The following is a 22,350-nucleotide window of genomic DNA, read 5'->3' on the forward strand; positions in this document are numbered from 1 at the left end:
GGCGTCTCACCAGGTCACAGTTATCACCGACCATAAGAATCTGCTCTATCTGGAGTCGGCCAAGCGTCTGTCTCCTAGGCAGGCTCGCTGGGCATTGTTTTTTACTCGTTTCAATTTTCTTGTGACGTACCGTCCCGGGGCTAAAAACACCAAGGTGGATGCTTTGTCTAGGTGTTTTCCGGGGGGAGAACCTCGGGAAGAGCCGGTACCCATCTTCCAGAAAGGGGTAGTGGTCTCGGCTCTCACGACGGAGGTAGAGGCGGAGATTGCCGAGGCCCAAGAGGAGGTACCACCAGGACTTCCCGCCAACAAATCATTTGTACCCCTGCATCTTCGGCTTAAGGTGTTGAAGGAACACCACAATTCGGTACTGGCTGGTCATCCAGGGGTGAAGGGCACCTTAGAGCTGGTATCGCGTCGTTTCTGGTGGCCCAAAATCCGGCAGGACGTGGTCTCGTACGTGGCAGCTTGCATCACGTGCGCTAGGGCTAAGTCACCCCGAACCCGTCCTGCTGGCACGCTACAGCCTCTGGGGGTACCCAATAGGCCATGGACAGAAATCTCCATGGATTTTATCACTGACTTGCTAGCCTCGGCAGGGAACACGGTCATCCTGGTGGTGGTTGACCGTTTTTCAAAGATGGCGCATTTTGTGGCGTTGTCTTCTTTGCCCAATGCTAAGACGTTGGCTCAGGTATTTGTGAAGGAGGTGGTCAGACTCCACGGAGTACCATCTGACATAGTATCTGATAGGGGTACGCAATTTGTGGCAAGGTTTTGGAAAGCTTTTTGCTCAAGGTTGGGGATCAAGTTGTCACATTCATCGGCGTTTCATCCACAGTCTAATGGACAAACTGAGCGCATGAACCAAAATCTAGAACAGTATTTACGATGTTTTGTGTCCGCCAACCAGGAGGAGTGGTCTACTTTCCTTCCTCTGGCCGAATTCGCGTTAAATAATCACCGCCAAGAGTCATCAGGAGAGTCTCCATTCTTTTGTGTGTATGGTCAACATCCTCAGTTTTGTACCTTACGTCAGGGTGACTCCGGGGGTGTGCCGGAGGAGGATCAGCTAGGAGCCCAATTGTCATCAGTCTGGAGGCGGGTGAAACAGCGTTTGTTGAGCATGAGTGCCAGGTACAAACGGGTGGCTGACAGTAGACGCGTGCCAGGTCCGGACCTGTGTGTGGGTGAATGAGTGTGGTTAGCTACGAAGAACATAAAACTCAAAATTCCTTCTTTAAAACTGGGTCCAAGGTTTATTGGGCCTTTTAGGATTTCTGCCATCATTAACCCAGTGGCTTATCGGTTGGAACTTCCTGCGGTGTACAAAATACATAACGTTTTTCACAGGGCTTTATTGAAAAAGGTGGTAGGCTTGGTGGACACGACGCCGATGCCACCTCCAGTCATGGTGGATGGCAATTTAGAGTTCGAGGTCGCCAAGGTAGTGGATTCTCGAGTAGTACGCCGTACTCTTCAGTATTTGGTGCACTGGCGGGGGTATGGTCCGGAGGAGAGGTCTTGGGTTCCAGCCTCAGACATACATGCGGATCGGCTGGTCAGTTCTTTTCACCGTCGTCATCCGGACAAGCCAGGTCCTATGAGTCTTGAGGGCCCTGGGGTCCCTCGTAGAAGACTGGGTACTGTCATGTCGGACGCTGTTCACACCACAGCGTTCGGCAGGCAGAGGTAGTTCCACCTCCAGCCACTATAGCCTCAGTGGCGCCGGCTTGATATTCAGGCTCTCGGGGGTTAATCCTGCTGGAGACCAGGTTGGAAGGTTAGTCACGCCCACGGTCTTTAAATAGTCATACTGGCATATGGGCGTCGCCGATTATAGCTTGTGTTTTCATACCAAGTGGTTCCGGTCTGGAGTGGAGGTGTTGCAGAGAGAGAGATTCGTATCTGGTGTCGTATGATCCGTCGTTATCCTTTCTCCTTCCCATATTTGTGTTTAGTTGTGCCCTGTTCACATTACTGTATATTCCTGTGTGTGTGCGGCGCAGTGCAGTTTAAGTTCTCCCTGTCTGTCTTATTTGTGTGGGAGCTTTGGTGGTGTGTCTCCTCACTGGGTGGAGGGTGGAGGGTTAAGTGCAGGGCTGAGCAGGAGATAAGGAAAGGGTGGAGGCTCAGGCATTTGCACCTTCAGCAAAAACCCTGGGTTGAGGGTCAGACAGGGTTTCCCCTAGTGAAAGGGACACCACAGGGGCCCCGGGTATTTCTGCCTTAGTTGTCCTAAGCCCCGCGTGACAGTGTCTTAGGCTTGGACAACCCCTTTAAAAATAGAGCCTGAATATCAAGATATCAGAGCAGTCCCAGCAGGTCCATTTTGCAGAGATATTAGCTATGAAAGTATTTGGCGCATAAACAGTATTTTTTTTTTAAGTTAAAGTGTGTATTGCCAGAAAGATTTCACTAGGGGTGTGTACTTCTTTCTTTTTCTGAATCTGGCGAATCATAAGCATAGCACAGCACACTGGAGAAAGAAGAGCACAACCCCACATTAGCTCTGATGAACAGTGTGCTCTCCTCACTGCGGAGTAATGACATGTGTTAGAGCACAGCAGACCTGAGTGTGATAATGCAGAACAGCTGCTCTAAAAATAGGCTGAACTAGATGGACATAAGGTCTTCCTTCAGCCTTCAAAACTATGTTACTGTGTTATGTTACTGACAGTTTTCAGGGCTCCTCTCTAACATTAAGTGTGGAGGAGGTTCAGTGCTCATTATAAACACTTCTAGTAGCTCTTCTGTCAGATTCAAATAAGCTTAATTGGCATGACCAAATGCACATTACTAATGCCAAAGTGTAATACTGCCAACTCTGCTGTACTGCTCCCCCCCTACACACACACACACCAAATTCTGTCACTATATCTCATACATAGCCTTTTCTAAGCTAAAGTAGAAGTGTGTTCTTTCCCCCTTGTATGTGGATGCCTGCTTATGATTGGCAGAGCTTGCATCTCTCTGAGCAGAGAGCTACTAAAAGTGTTTGTAATGAGACTGCGAGAGATGAAAGCTGCCAGCAAATCACACTCCGGTCTTCTGTGCTCAAAGGAGGAGAGATGACTGTTTGTCAATTCTATTGTGGGGGCGTGTTCTTTTTCCCCAGTGTGCTGTTGCCTGATCATGATTGGTCAGCATCAGAAAGAGGAAGAAGTGCACGCACCCAGTGAAATCTCTCTGGTAATGCACACTTGGACTTCATTTTTTTTTTTTTTTAACTGTTTGGGTGCCAAATACTTTGGTCATGTCTCTACAATGGAGAGGCGAAATAAAATTAAAAAAAAATGTTTTATTCTGCTTTGCATTGGCTATTACATTGTATGTGTCTAGTTCAACATGAAAAATTTGGTAGATGGTCTTTAAGTATAGCAAACCAAGTAAATTGGCCCGATCTGAATGGCAAGAAAATAGCCTAAGGTTCCTTAAGTTTTGGGCTTATTTTAAGAGTAATATTTTGCTGATAACATGACAGTAAGTTTTGAATTGCCCTGTTCTGGAGTCCAGTCTGATCATTTGTTGCAGCTTGGCCATGGCAGTCTTTTCTGCGCCTTGCACTTACTAGGTCATATGATCTCATGAACCAGGGTAGTGTGAAACTTTTTGCTTAAATCTAAATGTAAGTGCAAAGTGGCTGAAAGGATTTCATACGCCCTCCATAAATAGCTGGATCAGTTTTGTTAATGCGGTAGATAACTATTCAACTTGTTATTTAAATGAGTATAACTAATTGCACATATTAATAATGTATGTCAACAAGCTTCAAGAATTGGCATTGTGATTAATATATTTACAGCCCCATAAGCAAAAATCGTAAAGCGTGACTGTCGTTTTTATTTTTATTTCACGAAATCATCTTTCTCTGCCAGAAGTGGTCATTCATTATCAAAATTCTCAATTCTGAGTTAAAACCTGTATTAACCCCTTAACCAACGTCGATATGCCTTTCAATGGTGGCAGTTAAGGATACTTATTCCTCACCGCCGCTTTTTAACGGTGCTGAGAAATAAATGTATAGCGCCCACTAGCATTGGAAATTCTTCAGGGTCTTGGCAACCGGGGGTAGCTGAGACCCCAGAGAACATGATTCGGATCGGTTTTTAACGTCCTCAGTCACGTGATTGCCGTTATTCACCGAATAACAGCGATCACAAAAGAGTCAGATTTTTCCATTCATTTCTCTCTCCTCTCATATGATCTAACATATCAGAGGAGAGAGAAATGGGGTTACCTAAGCCCCCTTGGTACCTCCACCATCCCCGGACCCTCCTGCTCTGTCCCCCAGCACTCCACGTCATCTTCCTGGAAGAAAATGGCAGGCGGATGCTGAGTGCGTCTGCCGAGATCTGTCAGCCGGTACCCAGCAACAATAGGAGATTTTTCCTATTGGTTCATAATGATCACTGTGATAGACCCTATCACAGTGATAAAAATAAAAAAAATAGTAAATTTAACCCCCCTTTATCATCCCCTTAGTTAGATAAAAATAATAAAATAAATAAATTGCATTTTTTTCCATTCTTTGCCGTTAGGTTTGGGATTCTATGTGCATAGGAGGTGGGAGGAGCTCAGCCTCTAGCTCCTCCTTTTCCTGTGTACATTGAATCGGATCCATATTACCTGCCATCTCCTATCTCAGTAATGGGAAAGTCTGTCTTAATTCAGTTTTTACCTCAAATTTAGAATTTTGATGATTGATCAATTTGAGGAGAGAAAGAAGCAGGTTTTGCTGATAAGATATATTACATAGCTGATTATTTTCATGTGTATTATTGATTTATGACATAAAAATTAAAATGACAGTTACTCTCTAAACTATTTTCCCAAAACAATATATAGCTGTAAATGTCACGGAAAATCGTACTACTAAATTTAAATGTAACGTACAATATAGTGAAAGGCAGCCCTGGTTCTGCAGATGGCTGAATGGCTTGTCACTTGAAAAGCAAACCAATTTATAAGCAAGATGGAAGGCGGATCAATAGAGAAAATGACTGTGTGGTGACAGTAAATTGATAGATCGGTAGAAGAGCCCATAGGGGGAATGGTAAAAGACAGCAAAAGAAAAATGCATGGTAGGCATGGTCACATATGTTCTCTCGGTAGGGACGTCCCACGACACCATGCTGGACCAAGGCAAGATGTCCCTTGTGCCAGTGATTGTCAGGCGTGACATATATTGCCTTGGTTACTGCATCTATAATATATCTGTATGTACAGATGATAATATCTGAAACATGTAATGGCCTTTCGTTAATACATATTATTATGAGTCTTATTTTAGAAAATGTTCATAATATCCAAAATAAGTGTAGGATGTAGCAATATGAATATTTCTCCGTGTCACTATTATTCTACCTGGAGACTATGAATATATGGAAATGGACATTGGCGTGGATGCGCCTTGTACAGCGGAGGGAGCCGAATCTGACATCCTCGTGCATATCATGACTCACATGATTGATTTTGTTATAATGGCCTGACTTATCCAGCAGTGTCCTGTAAGATCAGAGTGACATGCCTTCTGGTACAAGCTTTGCTTTTTTTTCTTCAGAGCTCATATGTATATCCAAAGGCTGGAGCTGAATCTACTGGGATCGTGCCTGACCTTTGCAGTTTAATAAGGCTTTTTGATAGTGATGAGAAATCTGTAACCGAAATAATCAGTCAAAATAAGAGACATTTAAAGGGAAAAGGGAATAGTCTAAGTTTTATCAAAATGTTTACTATCGGGTCATCACGTCATTACTGAAATTATTCTGAAATAATTTAACATTCTGAAAATAATTTCAAATATTTATACAGTATCTATATTGTCAGAGACTAGTAAAGATATTTTCAAAATCAGCATCACTCTTGTCCTCTCGCGATATCTGGTAGAGTTGATTCCAGCTTATTCTTATCTTGGATGATTGATTTGATTAGCATTGATTAACTAATACTAATAATTATTATTATTATAGTTAAAGGGGATCTGTCACCAGGTTTTGCTACCCCATTTGAGAGCAGGATAAAGTAAGAAAAAAGACTCTGATTCCAGCAATATATTAAGTATGTAGCACGTAGCAGATCTCAAAGTTAACCCTGCCCACACCACAGCTTTCTATATACATTGTAAATTGACAGTAAGATGCTAATCAGTGATGGGGAGGAGTTTTACCAGGATGCACAGGAACAACTAGTCCAACAGTCGTAATCTCCTGCTGACAAAATACTCATTGTATAGAAACAATAGCATACAGCCTAATAAGTGACACATCGCTGAAATCAGGGTCTCAGACCCAACCTCATGCTGCCCTCAGATTAAATAGCAAAAACCTGCTGACAGAATCCCTGTAATTATTTTACTATAGTGCCATAGCTTCCTCTTTTTAAAGGTATTTGACATGTATGTAATTTAATGTTTGGAGACACTAGGGCTGATTTCTTAGGAGCATGATTACCTAAATAGCTTAGATATTTAGAGTTTGGAAAAAGCACTAGGAGAAGCACACACATTGAATGTGTAGCTATAGGGGTGTAGACAGTTCATTGACAGATCCTAGTTCCTAAGGCAAGTCAGACTTCTGACTCCTAGGAGGGCAATAATAGAATAAGGTAATAGTGCAGTGTTATAGCATAGGATAAATGCAAATTATGAAGTCGTATGAGATGAATCTACCTTACTGTCCAGATAGGGGCGGTATATGTGTAGGTTTGGCATTAGCTCAGGTGCATTAAACCTCTGGAAACACCTAAGATGGTGCCCTGGGCAGATTTGATCTATGACTAGCAATGCAGTAAAATAGCAGTTTTGGCACTGTCCTCTTTCTCTAGTGTGTTTAGACACCTAGAAGAAGCCGAGGTGTTTCTCATTACTATCATTAAGTCTCTAATTGTCATTTTCTTGGCAGGTTGCAAAATTAAAGTTGTCATGTTTAATTAAACTGTCACTTTAATTAGCTGTCCATCAGTATATTATCTGCTAATATTACAAATGATATCACCTTGAGAAGTCACTGACATTGTGACATTCTATTCTCAGGAAGCCAAGAGGTTCCAGAACATTGACAAGTCTTGGCAGAAAATCATGCAGAGGGCTCACGAGACCCCCAACATAGTCCAGTGCTGTGTTGGCGATGAAACGTTGGCACAATTGTTACCACATTTATTGGAGCAGCTGGAGATGTGTCAAAAGTCCCTTACTGGATACCTGGAAAAGAAGCGATTAGTATTCCCCAGGTTTTTCTTTGTTTCTGATCCTGCCCTTCTGGAGATACTTGGACAAGCATCCGATTCACACACCATTCAGGTAACAAGAAGTATCTCACACTCTATCTTTCTCTTGAACACGTCTGAAAAACACAATTTCTAGGTTTTTTTTATTTTATTTCTTGAAACAGCATATTATTTCATTTCAGTTTTCCAGTAGATTTCAAAATGATAGTAATGATCAATTCAAAGCCTTTAACATATGTGATATTGGTCAAAGTGTATATACGGTAGCTCCATGTGTCCATTTTCCTCTCCATGTCCTAAGAATTCATGTATAGACTGTAATGTAGTTATGTGAGTGCATTCTAAATTCATATAACTACCATATTTTCTTGACATTAAAATCATGTATATTATGGAAGCAAAATATTGGCCAAAAGCAAATATACAGTAATACAAAAGCCGCGTTAGTCCCAAATCGCTGTAATCAAAATGTAGTAAATAGATTATTATTAGGTTTTTCAGTGCCATGTGTTGTGATGGGATGCAAAACTGGCCAATAAGAGCAAAAAGTTATAATATGTGTGTATCCACCCACTATCCCAGAGTCAGTAGTAATTTCCATATGTGGAAATATGATGGCAGTAAACATATACATTTCTTCTGCTGTGTTGTTTTGCCAGTCTAGAGCTCTTATGGTGACACCATGGTGCCATTTGATGAAAGTGTTAGTTTTTTTCATGTATTTCTTTTTGCCTTTTCAGGCTCATCTTCTAAGTTTATTTGACAATGTCAATAAAGTTGGATTTCATGAGAAAAACTATGATCAGATTTTATATTTTGAATCCCAAGAAGGAGAAAGAGTAAACTTGATTGAACCCGTGAATGCTCAGGTAAGGCTGGGTGAAAATATTTTGGTAACATCCATTGGAAAATGTCAGAGCTAAATATTATTACAAAATCCAATGTCTCCACACATCCTTCATATGAAAATGAATAATGACCAGAACAGTTTTGCTGAGCAAATGTTTACTTTTGCTATTATTTATTATAGTGGTTATGCTAGTCTTGTGTTACTGTGTAAAAAAACATTGACTTAACTTGTAACTTTTTTTAATAACCATTTATAACTTGCTGATCGATGTGGGGGTTTAACTACTGGGACCATCGCCAATCCAGAGGGTAGTACTCTGGATAGAGAGTACCAGTGGTCACACCCCCACCAATCAGTAAGTTATCAACTTTGTGTGGTTGGGTGAGAACTTGCAATGTTGGGAATATAAATGTAGACCAGTGGTTCCCAAACTCCAGTCCTCGCAGACCCCAACAGGTCATTCAGGATTTCCTTAGTATTTCACAGGTGATGGAAGTATCATCAAGGCATCAGGAATTTTCTCACATGTGTAACACTATGGAAATCCTGAAAACATGACCTGTTGGGGTCTGCGAGGACTGGAGTTTGGGAACCACTGATATAGACCTTAGCACAGCATAAGCCTAAAATACCGTAAATTCTGATAAGGTTCAGTTGAAATAAATTTGTCGAAAACTTGAAGATAGCGCTCTAACATACCTAAAAATTGATGCTTTGTCTCGAGCATCACAGGATCAAAAATACATCACTTTTTGTTATTTGGTAAATTCTCCTAATTTGAATACAACTGAATGTCTTCTAAGATTAAAGAAGCACTCCCAATAACTTTATTTTTCCCTAAAGCTGTGTAAATGTTTGTGTAGCATAGTGTCAGTGTTTTAACATACTCTCTGATCAGTCTTGTCCAGTATCCAGTGCTTTTCCACTTCTCTTCTGAGTCACGTGACGGAAATTCAAGCTCCCTGGATTACATTACGCTCTATGTGTGAGCCGCAAGTCTCTTTTACAAAGTAAGCGTATGGGGTCTCGTGCTGATGCGCCATGGACTTATATAGTATAAGACACTTCAGGGTCACGTAGGGCACAGTTTGATCCGGAAGGTCTGAATTCCTATGACTCAGAAGAGGAGTGGAACAGTGCTGGAAACCAGAGAAGATCAGGAGTATTTGAACATACTTAAACAACACTACACAAGCATTTACCCAGGTTTATGGAAAATTAAGTTATTGGGGGTGCATCTTTTAGTACAACAGTAGTTCTATACTGTTAGATAATCAAGCGTATGGGCTGATCTCTGCTGAAGAAATGGAAGTCCTGTAACTGAAATTGCTACGCCCCTGGTTCCAGTTGTAGAAGGTGCAATTGGTCCATGGAGTAAGGGGGATCACCAACACCAGTGCTGTTTTTAAGCTGAATTGGATGCACACTCAGCTGATAATATATTGCGGTGCAGAGAGTCACCAGCTGCAGCGCAATCTTTACTGCAATCGATATACAAGCCTTCGGCCAATCAGAGGCCAATAGCTGACATCAGCAGGCATGTCACGGGCAGCACATGATATCCCTGCCATGTGCCACCTGCTCTTCGTGTTGGCTATAGAGAAAGAAGAGGATGCTGCTCTGGAAGAGAGGACACAATAGAAGAATCTTGTGTTTTTTGTTAAATGTGTTGGAGGAGAGAAACAAGATGGAACATTTTTACAGCAAGAGTCCAGGATGAGGAATATTATTACAGGAAGGAGCCTTGGATGGAGGACATTATTACAGGATAGGGAGCAGGATAACAGACATTATTACAGAATAGTGGCCAGAAAGGAGGACATTATTACAGGGGTCAGTACATCTGACCAATATGCTAGTGGAGGCCTTGGTCCAAATTTTGCATCAGGGCCGGTAGGACTCTAGTTACACCACAGACTGGAACGATAAATCTGTAAATTGTGCCCCTATAATAACATATGCACACCAATAGATCTAATTTGGATGTATTAGAACTATGGCCTTGATTCATCATTACCTTTTGTGCCTGTTTTTGTCTAGTTTTGTGGGTTTGCACCTATTTTTTGGTTGCACCCAATTTATTATTCTATTTGCGACTCTTTTGAATTCTATGTTATGTGCTGGCCTGTTTTTCTTGTTTTGTTTTTCCACTTTGTGAGTGTACCTTAGCAAATGTTTTCACCTGGTTAATCAATTGCAACTTTAAAAAAAAAAACCAAAAAAAAAAAACCAAAATTTGCAGCAACTCCACTTTATTCCCCACCTGGTGTAGTTTGAGTACTACAGTATCTTGGCACAATTTTTGCACCGCTTTGTGCAATATGTGACTTTTGGTGCCAAAATTACACAAAGACAGTTCAAGACATAAAGAGAAAATTTTTGACTTTGCGTCAAATTTATGCATTTATTTTAAAGAATTTAAGCAGCAACTAAAACCACAGGAAAATGAAAGTAACTTAAAAACCCTGCAATTGGTGAATTGGGGATTTTACGTACAAAATGAATGCTCATTGTTTACTTTTGTTAATATTTTTGCTTAGGGTAATGTGGAGACATGGCTGGGTCTTCTCCTGAATGGAGTAAAGAAGACATTGCACACTATAATCAGACAAGCGTCCATAGCCATCAGTGATTCTGGCTTCAAGTTGTATGACTTCCAGGCCATGTACCCAGCACAGATTGGTCTTCTTGGAATTCAAATGATCTGGACAAGAGATGCTGAAGATGCTCTAAATATTTCCAAGACTGATAAAAAGGTAATAATTTGTTACTAAAGAGTGTTTTAATATATGTATGAATTCCTTTTTTTAATCTAAAATATAATATATATAAAATATAATAGTGCCTACTATATTCTTAGAAACATGCTTGCATAAGATTTTCTCTGGAAAAAAAAAGTCAAGTGATCAGCTGATAATGGTTGGTATGAATTAATAATATTAAATAATTTTATTTATATAGCACTAACACATTCCGCAGCACTTTATAATTCTGGGGACACTTGTACAAACAACATTACATTACAGAGTAAAAAATAATTTTACAATTTAAAGGGAATCTATCATTAGGATCAACCCTCCTAATCAATCTATATGGGCATGTAGGTCATAGGAAGCTGAATAAAATGATACCTTGATAGATGCGATCTGATGTGTTATTCTAGAGAAATCTAAATTTTTCTTAATGTGGAAATGATCTGTTGAGATCTATGGGCCGGACCTCAATCTCCTTGCGAATCTGCCTCTATAACGTATTTTAAATGAAAGGGGGCATTACCGGTATGAGACAAGCATAAGGAAAGCAGATAATCCGTCTGTGAGGCTTCCTTTTTGAAGTGGACCAATTAAGCCGCAGGTTCGGATGCGTATACGGACCCTGGGCATTTGTGCAAAGGACAGGATAGCGAGTGGGGAAGTGACACACTCAAGAATCTTGGGAGCAGCAGTACGGAAGCAGTGGACATCAGCAAGGAATGAAGCAAGTTACAGCACAGTGTGCACAGAAGGTGGAGTACGCCAAACTTAAGTCTTGAATCTCAATCTTAAGACACGTGTGTGTTCTAATGGGTCTTAAATAGGATCATGGAGATGACGTCAATGAGTCACACTGGGCGAGCTTTAAAACCCGACATGAAGCACAACAAAGGGTAGCTGACCAAGGTGAAGGAAGCAAACCTCAGAATACCCAGGAGAGGTGTGTAACACAGTTCTTACATGCCTCACACTGGTAACACCCCATTTAATTTAAAATAAGCTCTGGAGGCAAATTCTCGGCGAGATCTGTATCTGGCCCATAGATCTTCACAGCTCATTTACATATAAGAGAAGTGCATATTACTCTGGGATCACAGGCATCAAGGTATCATTATATTAAACTTTCTATGATCTACATCATATTGTCGAGGGTTGATCCTACTGACAGATTCTCTTTAAACAAGAGGCAGGAGCACCCTGCTCACAAGTTTACAATCTATAAGGAAGTATGGATAACACAGAAGATGAAAAGTGTTTGTATTGTATGGTCCGACCACTATTATAATAAATAAGGGTATCCAAGTAGAAGTGAACAAATAAATAATAAATAAAGATTATTATTATTTTTAAGTGAATGAACTAGTTATCAGCCAGTATTTTTACATGCCCAGATACAAAGTCGAATGAATGCATGGTGGAGGGTGCAAGAACATCTGTTAGAAAAAATTATATTATGGGGAAAATTTAGGAAGGGAGAACAGGGAGAAATTAGATTAGTGAAGTGAGGTAATAGGCCAGTCTATAAAGATGTTATTTTAGGGTATGCTTAAAACTGTGGATATTGGGAATTAACCAGATTGTCTGTCTGGTGTAATCCATTCCAGAGACCTGGCACAGCATGGGAAAAGTCTTGGAGACATAAGAGGAAGTTTGAGATTTTGGAGAATTTTAATCTTACATTCTTAGTAGAAAAGAGAGCACTAGTGGGGTGGTAGACAGAGAGAAGATGTAGGTCGGTGCAGAACTATGGACAGCTTTGTGGGTGTGTGATAAATTTACGTTGCATTCTTTAGTGGATGGGCAACCAATGCAATGACTTTGCAGGGTGGAAGCATCAGTGCAGTGGTTTGACAGAAATCAGACCCTGGCTGCTGTATTGAGGATATATTGAAGAGGGGAGACTTTAGTAAGAGGGGAGGTCTATTAGTAGCGAGTTTCAGTAGTCCAGATTAGGATGAATAAGAGTGAGGGCTTGTACATATGGCTATATTTTCCAAGTGTGAGCTAACATAACATCAGATTTTGCATGGACCATTGTTAATCTATGGGGCCGCGCATATGTCAGATTTGGTCCAAGGAAGAAATTGCTACATGCTCGAGTTTCATCTGATATTCAGATCGCACTCGAACCATGCAAGTCAATGAGTCCGTGGAATCCATTGGACTACACTCAGATAAAATCTGAGTGCAGTTCAATTTCCACAGACTTACAGAAAGGAGAAGATGGAGAATTTGTTCCTCCATCTTCTCTGCTTCTGGGAGAATTAGATCACACTATGCTCACACACTGATCAAACTCTGATCAGAGTTTTATCAATGTCTCATGTGCATAACTAACATGTTTCTCTCGGTTGACAGATTATACGCTTGTGTGACCTTAGTCTGACAGTAAGAGTTTTTGCATTTTCAAAGGTTAAAGAGCAATGAGTGAGTGGATGTAGGGTATGAAGCAAAAATCACAATGACATATAAACCCAAGAAAGTGGATTTGAAGCTTGGAAGTTATGGCAGTACCACACATAAATGGAAATATCAGGTTTAGGTAGCTTAGTAGAGGAAGCAAACACAAGAATTTTGGTTTTGGAAATATCAATGGGTTTAAGAAATTCTGCTGAATAAAGGAAGTCTGCATGGAATATGTCTAATGTTATGGTGACCATTACAGTGAGTGACCATGCAGGATCCACTGGAGAAAGAACAGGTGATGCTAAGCAGTAGGGTCCAGAGACTTTGTGGAGCTTCAGAGAATAGTTATTTATGCCCATCATATTGTCTCTTTGATTAAGGTGATGCAGACAACAAATCAGAAATTTCTTGATCTCCTGAATGATTTGATTGATATGACCACAAAGGACTTGACCAAGATGGAGAGAACTAAATATGAGACTCTGATCACCATCCATGTTCACCAGAAGGATATCTTTGATGACTTGGTAAGCTGAATTGTACAATCAATGGAATTAAACCTTACTTTTAGTTTCTGTACACAGTGTCACATTTTTTTACAATTTTTCTGTTTCCTTTCTGCATGCTCCATCTAACTAGCTGCTATGATGTCACACCTGCCCCCATCCCACAGCTCTGGTCCTTCTAATAATTAACCAGTACAAGACTGGTCCATTTACCTCTGTTCCAACCAGGAATATTTTCATTTTTTTTTTTTTCGTACATTTTCATACTCTAATTTTAATTTTTTTTTGTCACTATCGAGTGATGTGCGTTGGAAAATATTTGAAACATGTGACTGATTTTTAAAACAATTTGCGACCATAAAAGACCACTAAAATACATTTAAAAGCAAGGTTCCTCTTCTTTAACAATTATTTTCATATATCAGATGTGGTTTTTATGGGGCGGGACTAGTAACAGCGATTTGGATTGACTTTTTTATTGTATTTATTTGTTTTTCATATATTTCACATATTGTGCATTAAAAACCTTTGGGGGGCATTCCAAACTTTAAATACTTTTTTTTTTTTTTTTTAAATAATCTGATTTTCCCTTTAACTGGGGCTGATATCTTAGTACTAGTTACAATGAAAATTAAGCTTCCTGGATGCATATCAGAACTGACTGGGTCTCTTAGGACCCAGCAACTTCTGCTCCCTCCCTACACCCGGCAATCACATGAATGTTGGGCCCAGAGGTGAAAGCTCTGTTAGCGCTCCATATTACTTTGTACACCATGCTTGTTCAGTGCTGTGTATTTAGTGGTAGGAAAGTTAGGCCTCTTTCACACATCAGTTATTTTGCCATCAGTCACAATACGTCAAAGTGTTGATGGGGCCATCGACAATAATGGTGCCAACAGAGCGAACCAGGTGTCTGACGTGCATCATTTTCGATGGTGTATGCCTACTGGAGGTGGACACTCAGACGCAGTCTAATACGTCTGGGTGTCTGCCTCCAGTAGATGTACACACACTTAAATGGTGCTCGGCAGAGCGCACGTTCACTCTGCCAGCACCATTATAGTCTACGGTCCCATCTGTGCATAACTTCAAATCACTTTTTGCTGGGAGTTCGGATGTAATCCCTGATGGAGACACCGAACTGGTGCCAGAGCGCAATGTGAAAGCACGTTTAACTGCTGTACTTTGCAGTGAGATTTTAAAACATCATTACTGAGTAGACTGTGGACCACTTAGATTTTTAATGGCTATGGGTAGTCCAGAAGTACTTCACCACAGAGGATTGTGACAATTTTTTCCAGAGCACCTTTAAGACTATATCTTGCGATCAGTCATGACATAGCAATTTGTCTCCAGATCAGTATATCAATATCATGACAAATTGCAGAAATAATTCAATATAGACCAACTCTCAGTCTGTTTCATAGTAGGAATGACTCTGATCTGATTGAATTAAATGAATAAGTGACTAGGATGGGTGAAATAGGTTTTTCATTACTTTTTGAAAACTAGATAGAGCAAAGAGATATTTCTAAAATAAAGAAATGAGGATTACTTACCTCTCTGAACCTACGATGCTCAAGAGGTCTCCCCTGGGAAATGGAAATGATGATGTCTTGTCCATTCAGTCACTTGATGACTGATTTACTGCAATAGAAGTGACTGATGGACAGGACTTGATTTAATCTAACATGCTAATCCTTCTCTTTTATAGGTCCGAATGAATATTAGATCTGCTTCAGATTTTGAGTGGCAAAAACAATCTAGGTTTTATTTCATTGAGGACATAGATAAATGTATCATCCAGATTACAGATGTTGAATTCAGCTATTGCAATGAGTACTTGGGCTGCACGGACAGGCTGGTCATTACACCTCTGACTGACAGGTAAAATATACTTGGCTTGAGCTGCGAAGACATGTCAGAGGAAATTTTATATGGAGAATCGGTTACTTGCCACACAATGTTTATTTTAAGCATGTCTTTGGTATCTGGTATGTACCCATCTCTAAATCTGAACTAAATGACTGAAATAATGCCCTGTAATGTTGTACATTCTGTTCCCAAGGAGCGATTGATACTGAGTTATATAATGAATAACTGTGACCGCTTCATTGCTTGAAATTCATCTGAAATCCCCAAATAAGGGAGATAAAATCTGAAAATGAGATTACTAGTAATTAAATGCATAGACTTTCAAGAGTTCATGCACAAAATATCATAAGACATTAATTTGAGCAAAAAGGCCTAAAAGAGAGAGTTAACTTAAAGCAAAGCAACTTATAGCAAAGTTACATTTCTAATACTAGTATATTTTTGTGTGAAAGGGGGCTTTGGATTTTACTTAAAGAGCACCTGTCACCAAGTCAGCCAGTTATTTTCTTATTTAATTCTGGTTGTTCCTTTAAGTATGTGTAAGGGGGTGAAGAGGAAGAAGAGCCTAAAATGGGTTACCTCTCCTGCTCCGTATCCGATACCACCTAGCCAGACAGCAGGGTTGCCGGGGGGAAGACAATCTGGCCCAGATCGACTGAACCATGTGATCGTGGGGGGCTGTGACAAGAGAGGAGGGGTGCTGGACGGAAATCTGTGCAGGGAAAGGGCGCAAAAGCAGAGGGCGCCAGAGACGGAGCAGAGCACGCCAGACAGAGAGCAGACTGCAGTACCGTGCTCCGAGAGAGAGAGAACTGGGACTGAAGGACTATGCATTGAGAGCTCTGTATGTGAGTGCGTGGACTCGGTAGCCTCCGTGACCAGAGGAGACTTTCCCCCTGACAGTGCAGAGACAGTGACCCAAGTGCACAGTCCCAGTGACCTCAGTGACAAGCCGGGACTCCTGAGTGTGGTAAAGAGACTTCCCAGTGTGCGCAGAATCGTTCCTGAGGAGAGACAGACGGGGTATCATACAGAGACTCAGAGCAGGGGAGATTCAGGTTCTAATCGTCTCCCTGCTCCTAGCCTTAACCCCTGGAGGCCCTAACTTCATTCAGAGGAGAGACTGTAGAGACTGCAAGCGCCGCTGTTGTCGGTGCCAATGTAGGAGAAAGAGACCCTTCAAGCAAGCTTCCCTGGACTGATAAGTTATAATTATCCTAGTTTAACTGTTTCAACACTGCATAACTGTTATATAGCTTTCTTTAGTACCATTTTGCAGATTGACTGTTTACTCAGTCACATTTAACCCCCCCTGCTCCTCCCTGTGTGGAGAGAAAAGTCCCCTGTAAATAAACCTTTAACTCTTGGTCTGTCTGGGATCCGTGGCGACATTCTCAGCACCTCCAGTTTATTACATATGCATTTATTTTATTTTAATTTTAGACCACCATTATATTCTATTTAGTGCTCATTTTTATGGTCTTTACCAAAGAGGCATGACTCACATGATTCTCTGGGGATGTCCATAGGCTGTACTGCAAACAGCCCCTTGGTTGAGACCATAAAAATGAGCACTAAATATAAAGTCCCATATCGCTGGAACCATATAGCACAGGGGTGGGCAGTTAATTTTCCAGAAGAGCCAAGTGAGAGACCATAACTGTTGTGGAGGGCCGAACCAATAGGCTGAAATTAATTCTGCTCAATATTAATATTAACATATTAATTATAATGCTTTTATATTTATCATAATTGTATCACTTAATATTGAGCAGAGCTATGTATGCTAACATCCCTCCTATATACTGTTTGAGCCCATACACAGTCCACACAACCCCTATATACAGTATGAGCCCCACACAGCCCCTATATACATGATGAGCCCCCACATAGCCCTCATCTGCAATTTGAGTGATCATATAGCCTTCTATATACAGTATGAGCCCCCACACAGGCTCTCCAATATACATTATGAGCCCCCCACATAGCCCCTCTATATACAGTGTAAGCCATCACATAGCTTCCCTATATCTAGTGTGAGCTCTCTCATAGTCCACCAATATACAGTATGATCCATCACATATGTCATACACATATATAAAACAAACAACATACTGTATACTCGCCTCAATCCCATTCCCCAGTGCTCTGTTCTGGTATCCAGTGTATAGACTCTCTGCACAGCAGATGCAATGTAGTAATTGTCATCCCACGTGCTCTCTCAGTCGCTGATTGCTGGCAGAAGGAGCCAGCGGCACCGTCCTTCACCAATGTAATCACAGCTATCTGCATCCTGAGGATACAGATTGCGGTTATATAGGTACACAGGCGATGGAGGGCATGGTGCTGCTTGTGGGCCACTGTTTTCAGTCGTCAGTTGTCTCAGTCCGTGGGCTGAACTGGAACAGCCAGAGGTCCGGATATGGCCTACGGGCCACACTTTGCCCAGGTCTGCTATAGAAAATTTAAAACAAAACAAGGAACTGCATAATTAAGGTAACAACTGCAATAAAAGTGCAAAATCTTGCCACTTTTGATCTTGTGACAGGTCCTCTTTGAGACATATCACAGGCTACAGAAAGTGGATCAAAGAGAGACTTATTAGAGCCTCTAGCCAAGAAAATTGTAATCTGCCATTGTACTCATTTTTATGTTAATAGATTGATTACTGTTATGAATACATTACTCATAAAAGAGGAAGTAGAGATTCTTTTTTCCCAAAAAACACTTTCTCCAAGAAAAATTTAACATCTAAAGCTCCATGGAATATGGCAAATAGCACTGTAATAATAAATAATAATTATAATAAAGTGAAATTTGAAAAATCAAGTTTTGTCATTTGCTGATTGTATGATTTGTATCAGTCACCAAGTGAAAAGTGGTCAGTTTCCATTCTTATTTTATTCCCGCTGCTCCTCTGAGTATTCCTTTTTTTTTTTTTGTTTTTAATTTTCCATACGGTTCCACAGATTTTGGCCTTTTTAGTTAGTACTAATATTTATGGTCTTTAACAATGGGGAGTTGCTCACAGCACTCTGATACTCTGTGAGCAATGCCCCCTTAGTAAAGTCCATGAAAGTAACATTAAATAAAAAAGCCTATATCTTTGGAATTGCAAGGTGAAGTTTTTGTTGATTTATTTTAAAATCGGAATACTTGGGAGCAGCGAGAATAAAAACAGCAAAACTGACACCTGGTGACAGGTCCTCATTAAAGTCTTGTTTTCAGTAGAATCTTTCTGCCTTTATATCTTCACCATTCCTCAATCCTACAGATGCTACATCACTCTCTCTCAGGCTTTGGGGATGAGCATGGGTGGTGCACCGGCAGGACCTGCTGGCACTGGAAAGACTGAAACTACCAAAGACATGGGCAAGTGCCTTGGGAAGTATGTGGTGGTTTTCAACTGTTCTGACCAAATGGACTACAGAGGTCTGGGCCGCATCTACAAAGGTATATTTACATTTACAGCACAAATGTGTTCACATAGTTACAGATTGGATTGCAGATGATCCATCCTGGACTCTGTCAGTATGGGTCTCCATGGCGTGTTTACTAATGACCTAGAGAGATGCTGGAGTAGAATGGAACCATTCTGCTGTTACACTTATTGGAGAAATTATTTCACAGTTACCCCATTTTAAATGGATCGGATGTCCATGGGATCTGCATACCAATACTCCTGTTAGGTTACACTGTGGACAATTTTTCAGTTGAATTATTTCACATTGAGTTTAGATGTAACTGAAACCATGTTGTCACCAGTAGATGGCACTACAAAACAGGTCGGAATAGTCAATTGCTAGTCATATAGGTTAAGCTGATTTAATTATGTAAATGAAAAAGATATTTTTGCCAAATATAAAAATTAATGTTGCATTTAATTATAATACATTTACATTGCTAAATGACAGATAATTATAGAGTTTGTTTTCTCATATAAAATGTGAAAGGAATTAGAGGTAGTTAGAGACATGTATTATGTGAGACTTCACATGAGAACTTTTATTTTTTGATGTCGCTATTTAAGTTACTGCTGTAGATAATAAAAAGACACTACAGCAAAAGTTAGCAAGACAAACTCTGTGGATACAAAAAGGTCAAGCTTGGTATAATAGATTAGATCAGATTTATTACAAAGAGGACTCTGCACTTTCTAGCTTCTCAGCATTGTCCTGTGGATCTTCTCATCATGGTAATAAAACTTTGTTAGCCTCTTGCTTTACACATTTAAGTATTGTTAGAATAGGTCAAGTATCAAGCGAGCCGGACAAAGCCATATCCAGAGCATCCCAAGCTCAGCAAATCTTAAGAGTTGATCGCAATACTGCCCCAGTTCTCCAACTTTTTTCTCCAGTAGCGGAAATTGATCCAGGCAGAGGAGACAAGTACACGCCAATAAAAATAAATGTGCAGAAAAATGTTAAAATGAATGGATTTTATATTGGTTGTGAATGCTGTATCTAGTATATAATGAATAAAACCACCAGGCTAGAAGACTACATAATAGCACGGCTATGGTTAATGCACTGTACGGATACAGAAGGTCATACATGCAGTGGCAGACTTGCCATTACTTCCCACCAGTGTTCCTACAAGCCACAACTTTAGAGCGCACTATAAGACCTAATGACCTAACGACTTTTGCTCCTGCACTGAATACTTCATCTTAGCAGCAGGAGCAGGACACTGCCTAGTTTACTGCAACCCACAGCGAAGCCCTCGGGTGGTCTGTACTAGGAAATCTGTTTGTAGGATAAACCCTCCTAAGGCCTGTTTCACATTTCCGTTTGTTTCCATCAGTCAAAATCTGCCTTTTTTCAAAAAAAACAAAAACGGATTCGCCATTTTTTTTTTTTCGGATCCATTTTGTTTCCCATTGGCTAGCATTAACGGGGGATTTTGACATATGGTCATCCGTTGGATCTGTTTTTTGACGGATCCGCCCAAATTTTGGCCTACGCTGACTTGAGTGGACGGACAATGCAAGGTTTTTCCTCTGCACGGATCCGCCTTTTTACACTGAGCGGAAGGATTTCCTTGCCAGGCAGAAAAAACTCTCTCTCTCTCTCTCCTGCGTTCGCTTTAAATTTCCAGCGCTTTGCATCTTCAGCGGATCCGACCAAAATAGCGTCCGCTGACATCCGTAGTCACCTAATGCAGGCGGATCCGTTACTTTTCGTTTTGGGCGGATGACAGCAGACCGCCAACAAGGGAAATGTGAAGCAGGCCTAAGCTGTCAATATGGAGAAGCAGGTTTTATACGATTGAATAAAGTGACATGTTGATATGTGACATCTGATATCTTATTCCAGAGATAATCCACATTTGCTTATATGTAAATGAGCTGTCAAGACCTAAGGGCCGGACATAGATCTCTCTGAGAATCTGCTTCCAGAGCTTATTTTAAATGAAAGGAGCCATTACCAGTGTGAGACATGTAATGACTGACAGTCTGCTCTCTTAATCACACACAGCACTGCATTGCGATTAGAGCTTTTACAGTACCAACACACAGAGCCAACACACAACAGTAGATATCAAGGTATCACTTTATTCAGCTTTCTATGACCTGCATGCCATATTGACTGCTTTGGAGGGTGAATCCTACTGACTGATTGCCTTTAAGGTCAAAATTTTCTAATGGAATAATCTAGAAAAAGAATTATAGTGCAGGACTTTGCAATATCATCATTTACCTTTTCAAAGTATAGAATAAAATAGAAGTAATAACATAGCACATGACAGTTTTCTCATTGACTTCTACTGGGGTAGGCAATGCAGACACCCTCAAAACCTACTACTTAAAGGTGAAATCCACAGTAGCATAAGAACTGTGACATACATTAGCCAGCAGCATTTGGAGTACTCTGTATAATGTCTTGTTTCTTTAAAGAATGTTTCTGCTCAAGTAAATTGGTGTGGGCTAAAAGGGATTACCAATAAGCTGCACGCAATGTGTCCCTGCTGCTATCCTCACCAATAAACTGTGATCTAAAACTTAGCAGGAAGTGTTCAATATTCCTGCAGCACCACTTCAGGTGAAATGTAGCATTACACAGGACCTATTTAACTGAATGCATTGTCTGTGTAATGTAACAAAGGACAAGTCCTCCAGAGATAGAATGAGACACTATTTAACTGATTTTTTTGTCTAATCAACCAATGAAGTTCCTGAACAAATGATCCCATTTCTTAAGGCTGATGTTCCAAATTGAATATTTGAAATTAAGTGTTTTAAACAAGACAAATTGGAGCATTGTTGGTGACATCTTGTGCCTGGTCACTGGCAAACATTGATTGAGGTAGGATTTCTGCTTAGATTGTTAATCATGCAATTGCTTGGGAGCCTCCGCAGAGTATACATAGACTTTTCCAGTCTGCATTTTAAGTGTGCACTACAGTGGGAGCAGCTCGCAGTTTAAGTGACTGTAATATTGCTAAATAATTCAGTGGCCAGTGCCCCATTTAAATACGGAGTATAATATTCAAATGCATGCTCAATGTTCCGTGCAGATACAGTATATTGGATGTGATTAGCCAGTAGCACAGATAAATAATTGTACTATCTAATTCAGGTGTCGGTTCTTGTATTTTCAACTTCCAGCACTAACTCGCCTGTAACCTTCTAAGATAGAATCACAAGGGTTAACTCGTGTCTGCGATCGTTTGTTAATTCATTGCTATCTGAATCTTAATGTAAGAAAAGTAGAATGTGTCTGGATAAAAAGTA

The 22,350-nt window shown here is 40.5% G+C and overlaps 1 protein-coding gene across 1 annotated transcript in view; it reads left to right on the forward strand.

Moving 5' to 3' along the window:
* The window catches only part of LOC141099782 (dynein axonemal heavy chain 5-like), a 587,253-nt gene that overhangs the window by 252,912 nt on the left and 311,991 nt on the right, over positions 1-22,350 (forward strand). The window contains exons 37-42 of the mRNA XM_073587845.1: positions 7,034-7,300; positions 7,968-8,096; positions 10,618-10,833; positions 13,617-13,763; positions 15,457-15,629; positions 18,892-19,070. Coding sequence (XP_073443946.1) covers positions 7,034-7,300; positions 7,968-8,096; positions 10,618-10,833; positions 13,617-13,763; positions 15,457-15,629; positions 18,892-19,070 — 1,111 coding nt within the window. The remainder of the gene's footprint in view (positions 1-7,033; positions 7,301-7,967; positions 8,097-10,617; positions 10,834-13,616; positions 13,764-15,456; positions 15,630-18,891; positions 19,071-22,350) is intronic.

This window comes from Dendrobates tinctorius, unplaced genomic scaffold, assembly GCF_039654945.1.
Source record: "Dendrobates tinctorius isolate UK_male_01 unplaced genomic scaffold, ASM3965494v1 ptg000102l, whole genome shotgun sequence".
NCBI classification, from domain to species: Eukaryota; Metazoa; Chordata; class Amphibia; order Anura; family Dendrobatidae; genus Dendrobates; species Dendrobates tinctorius.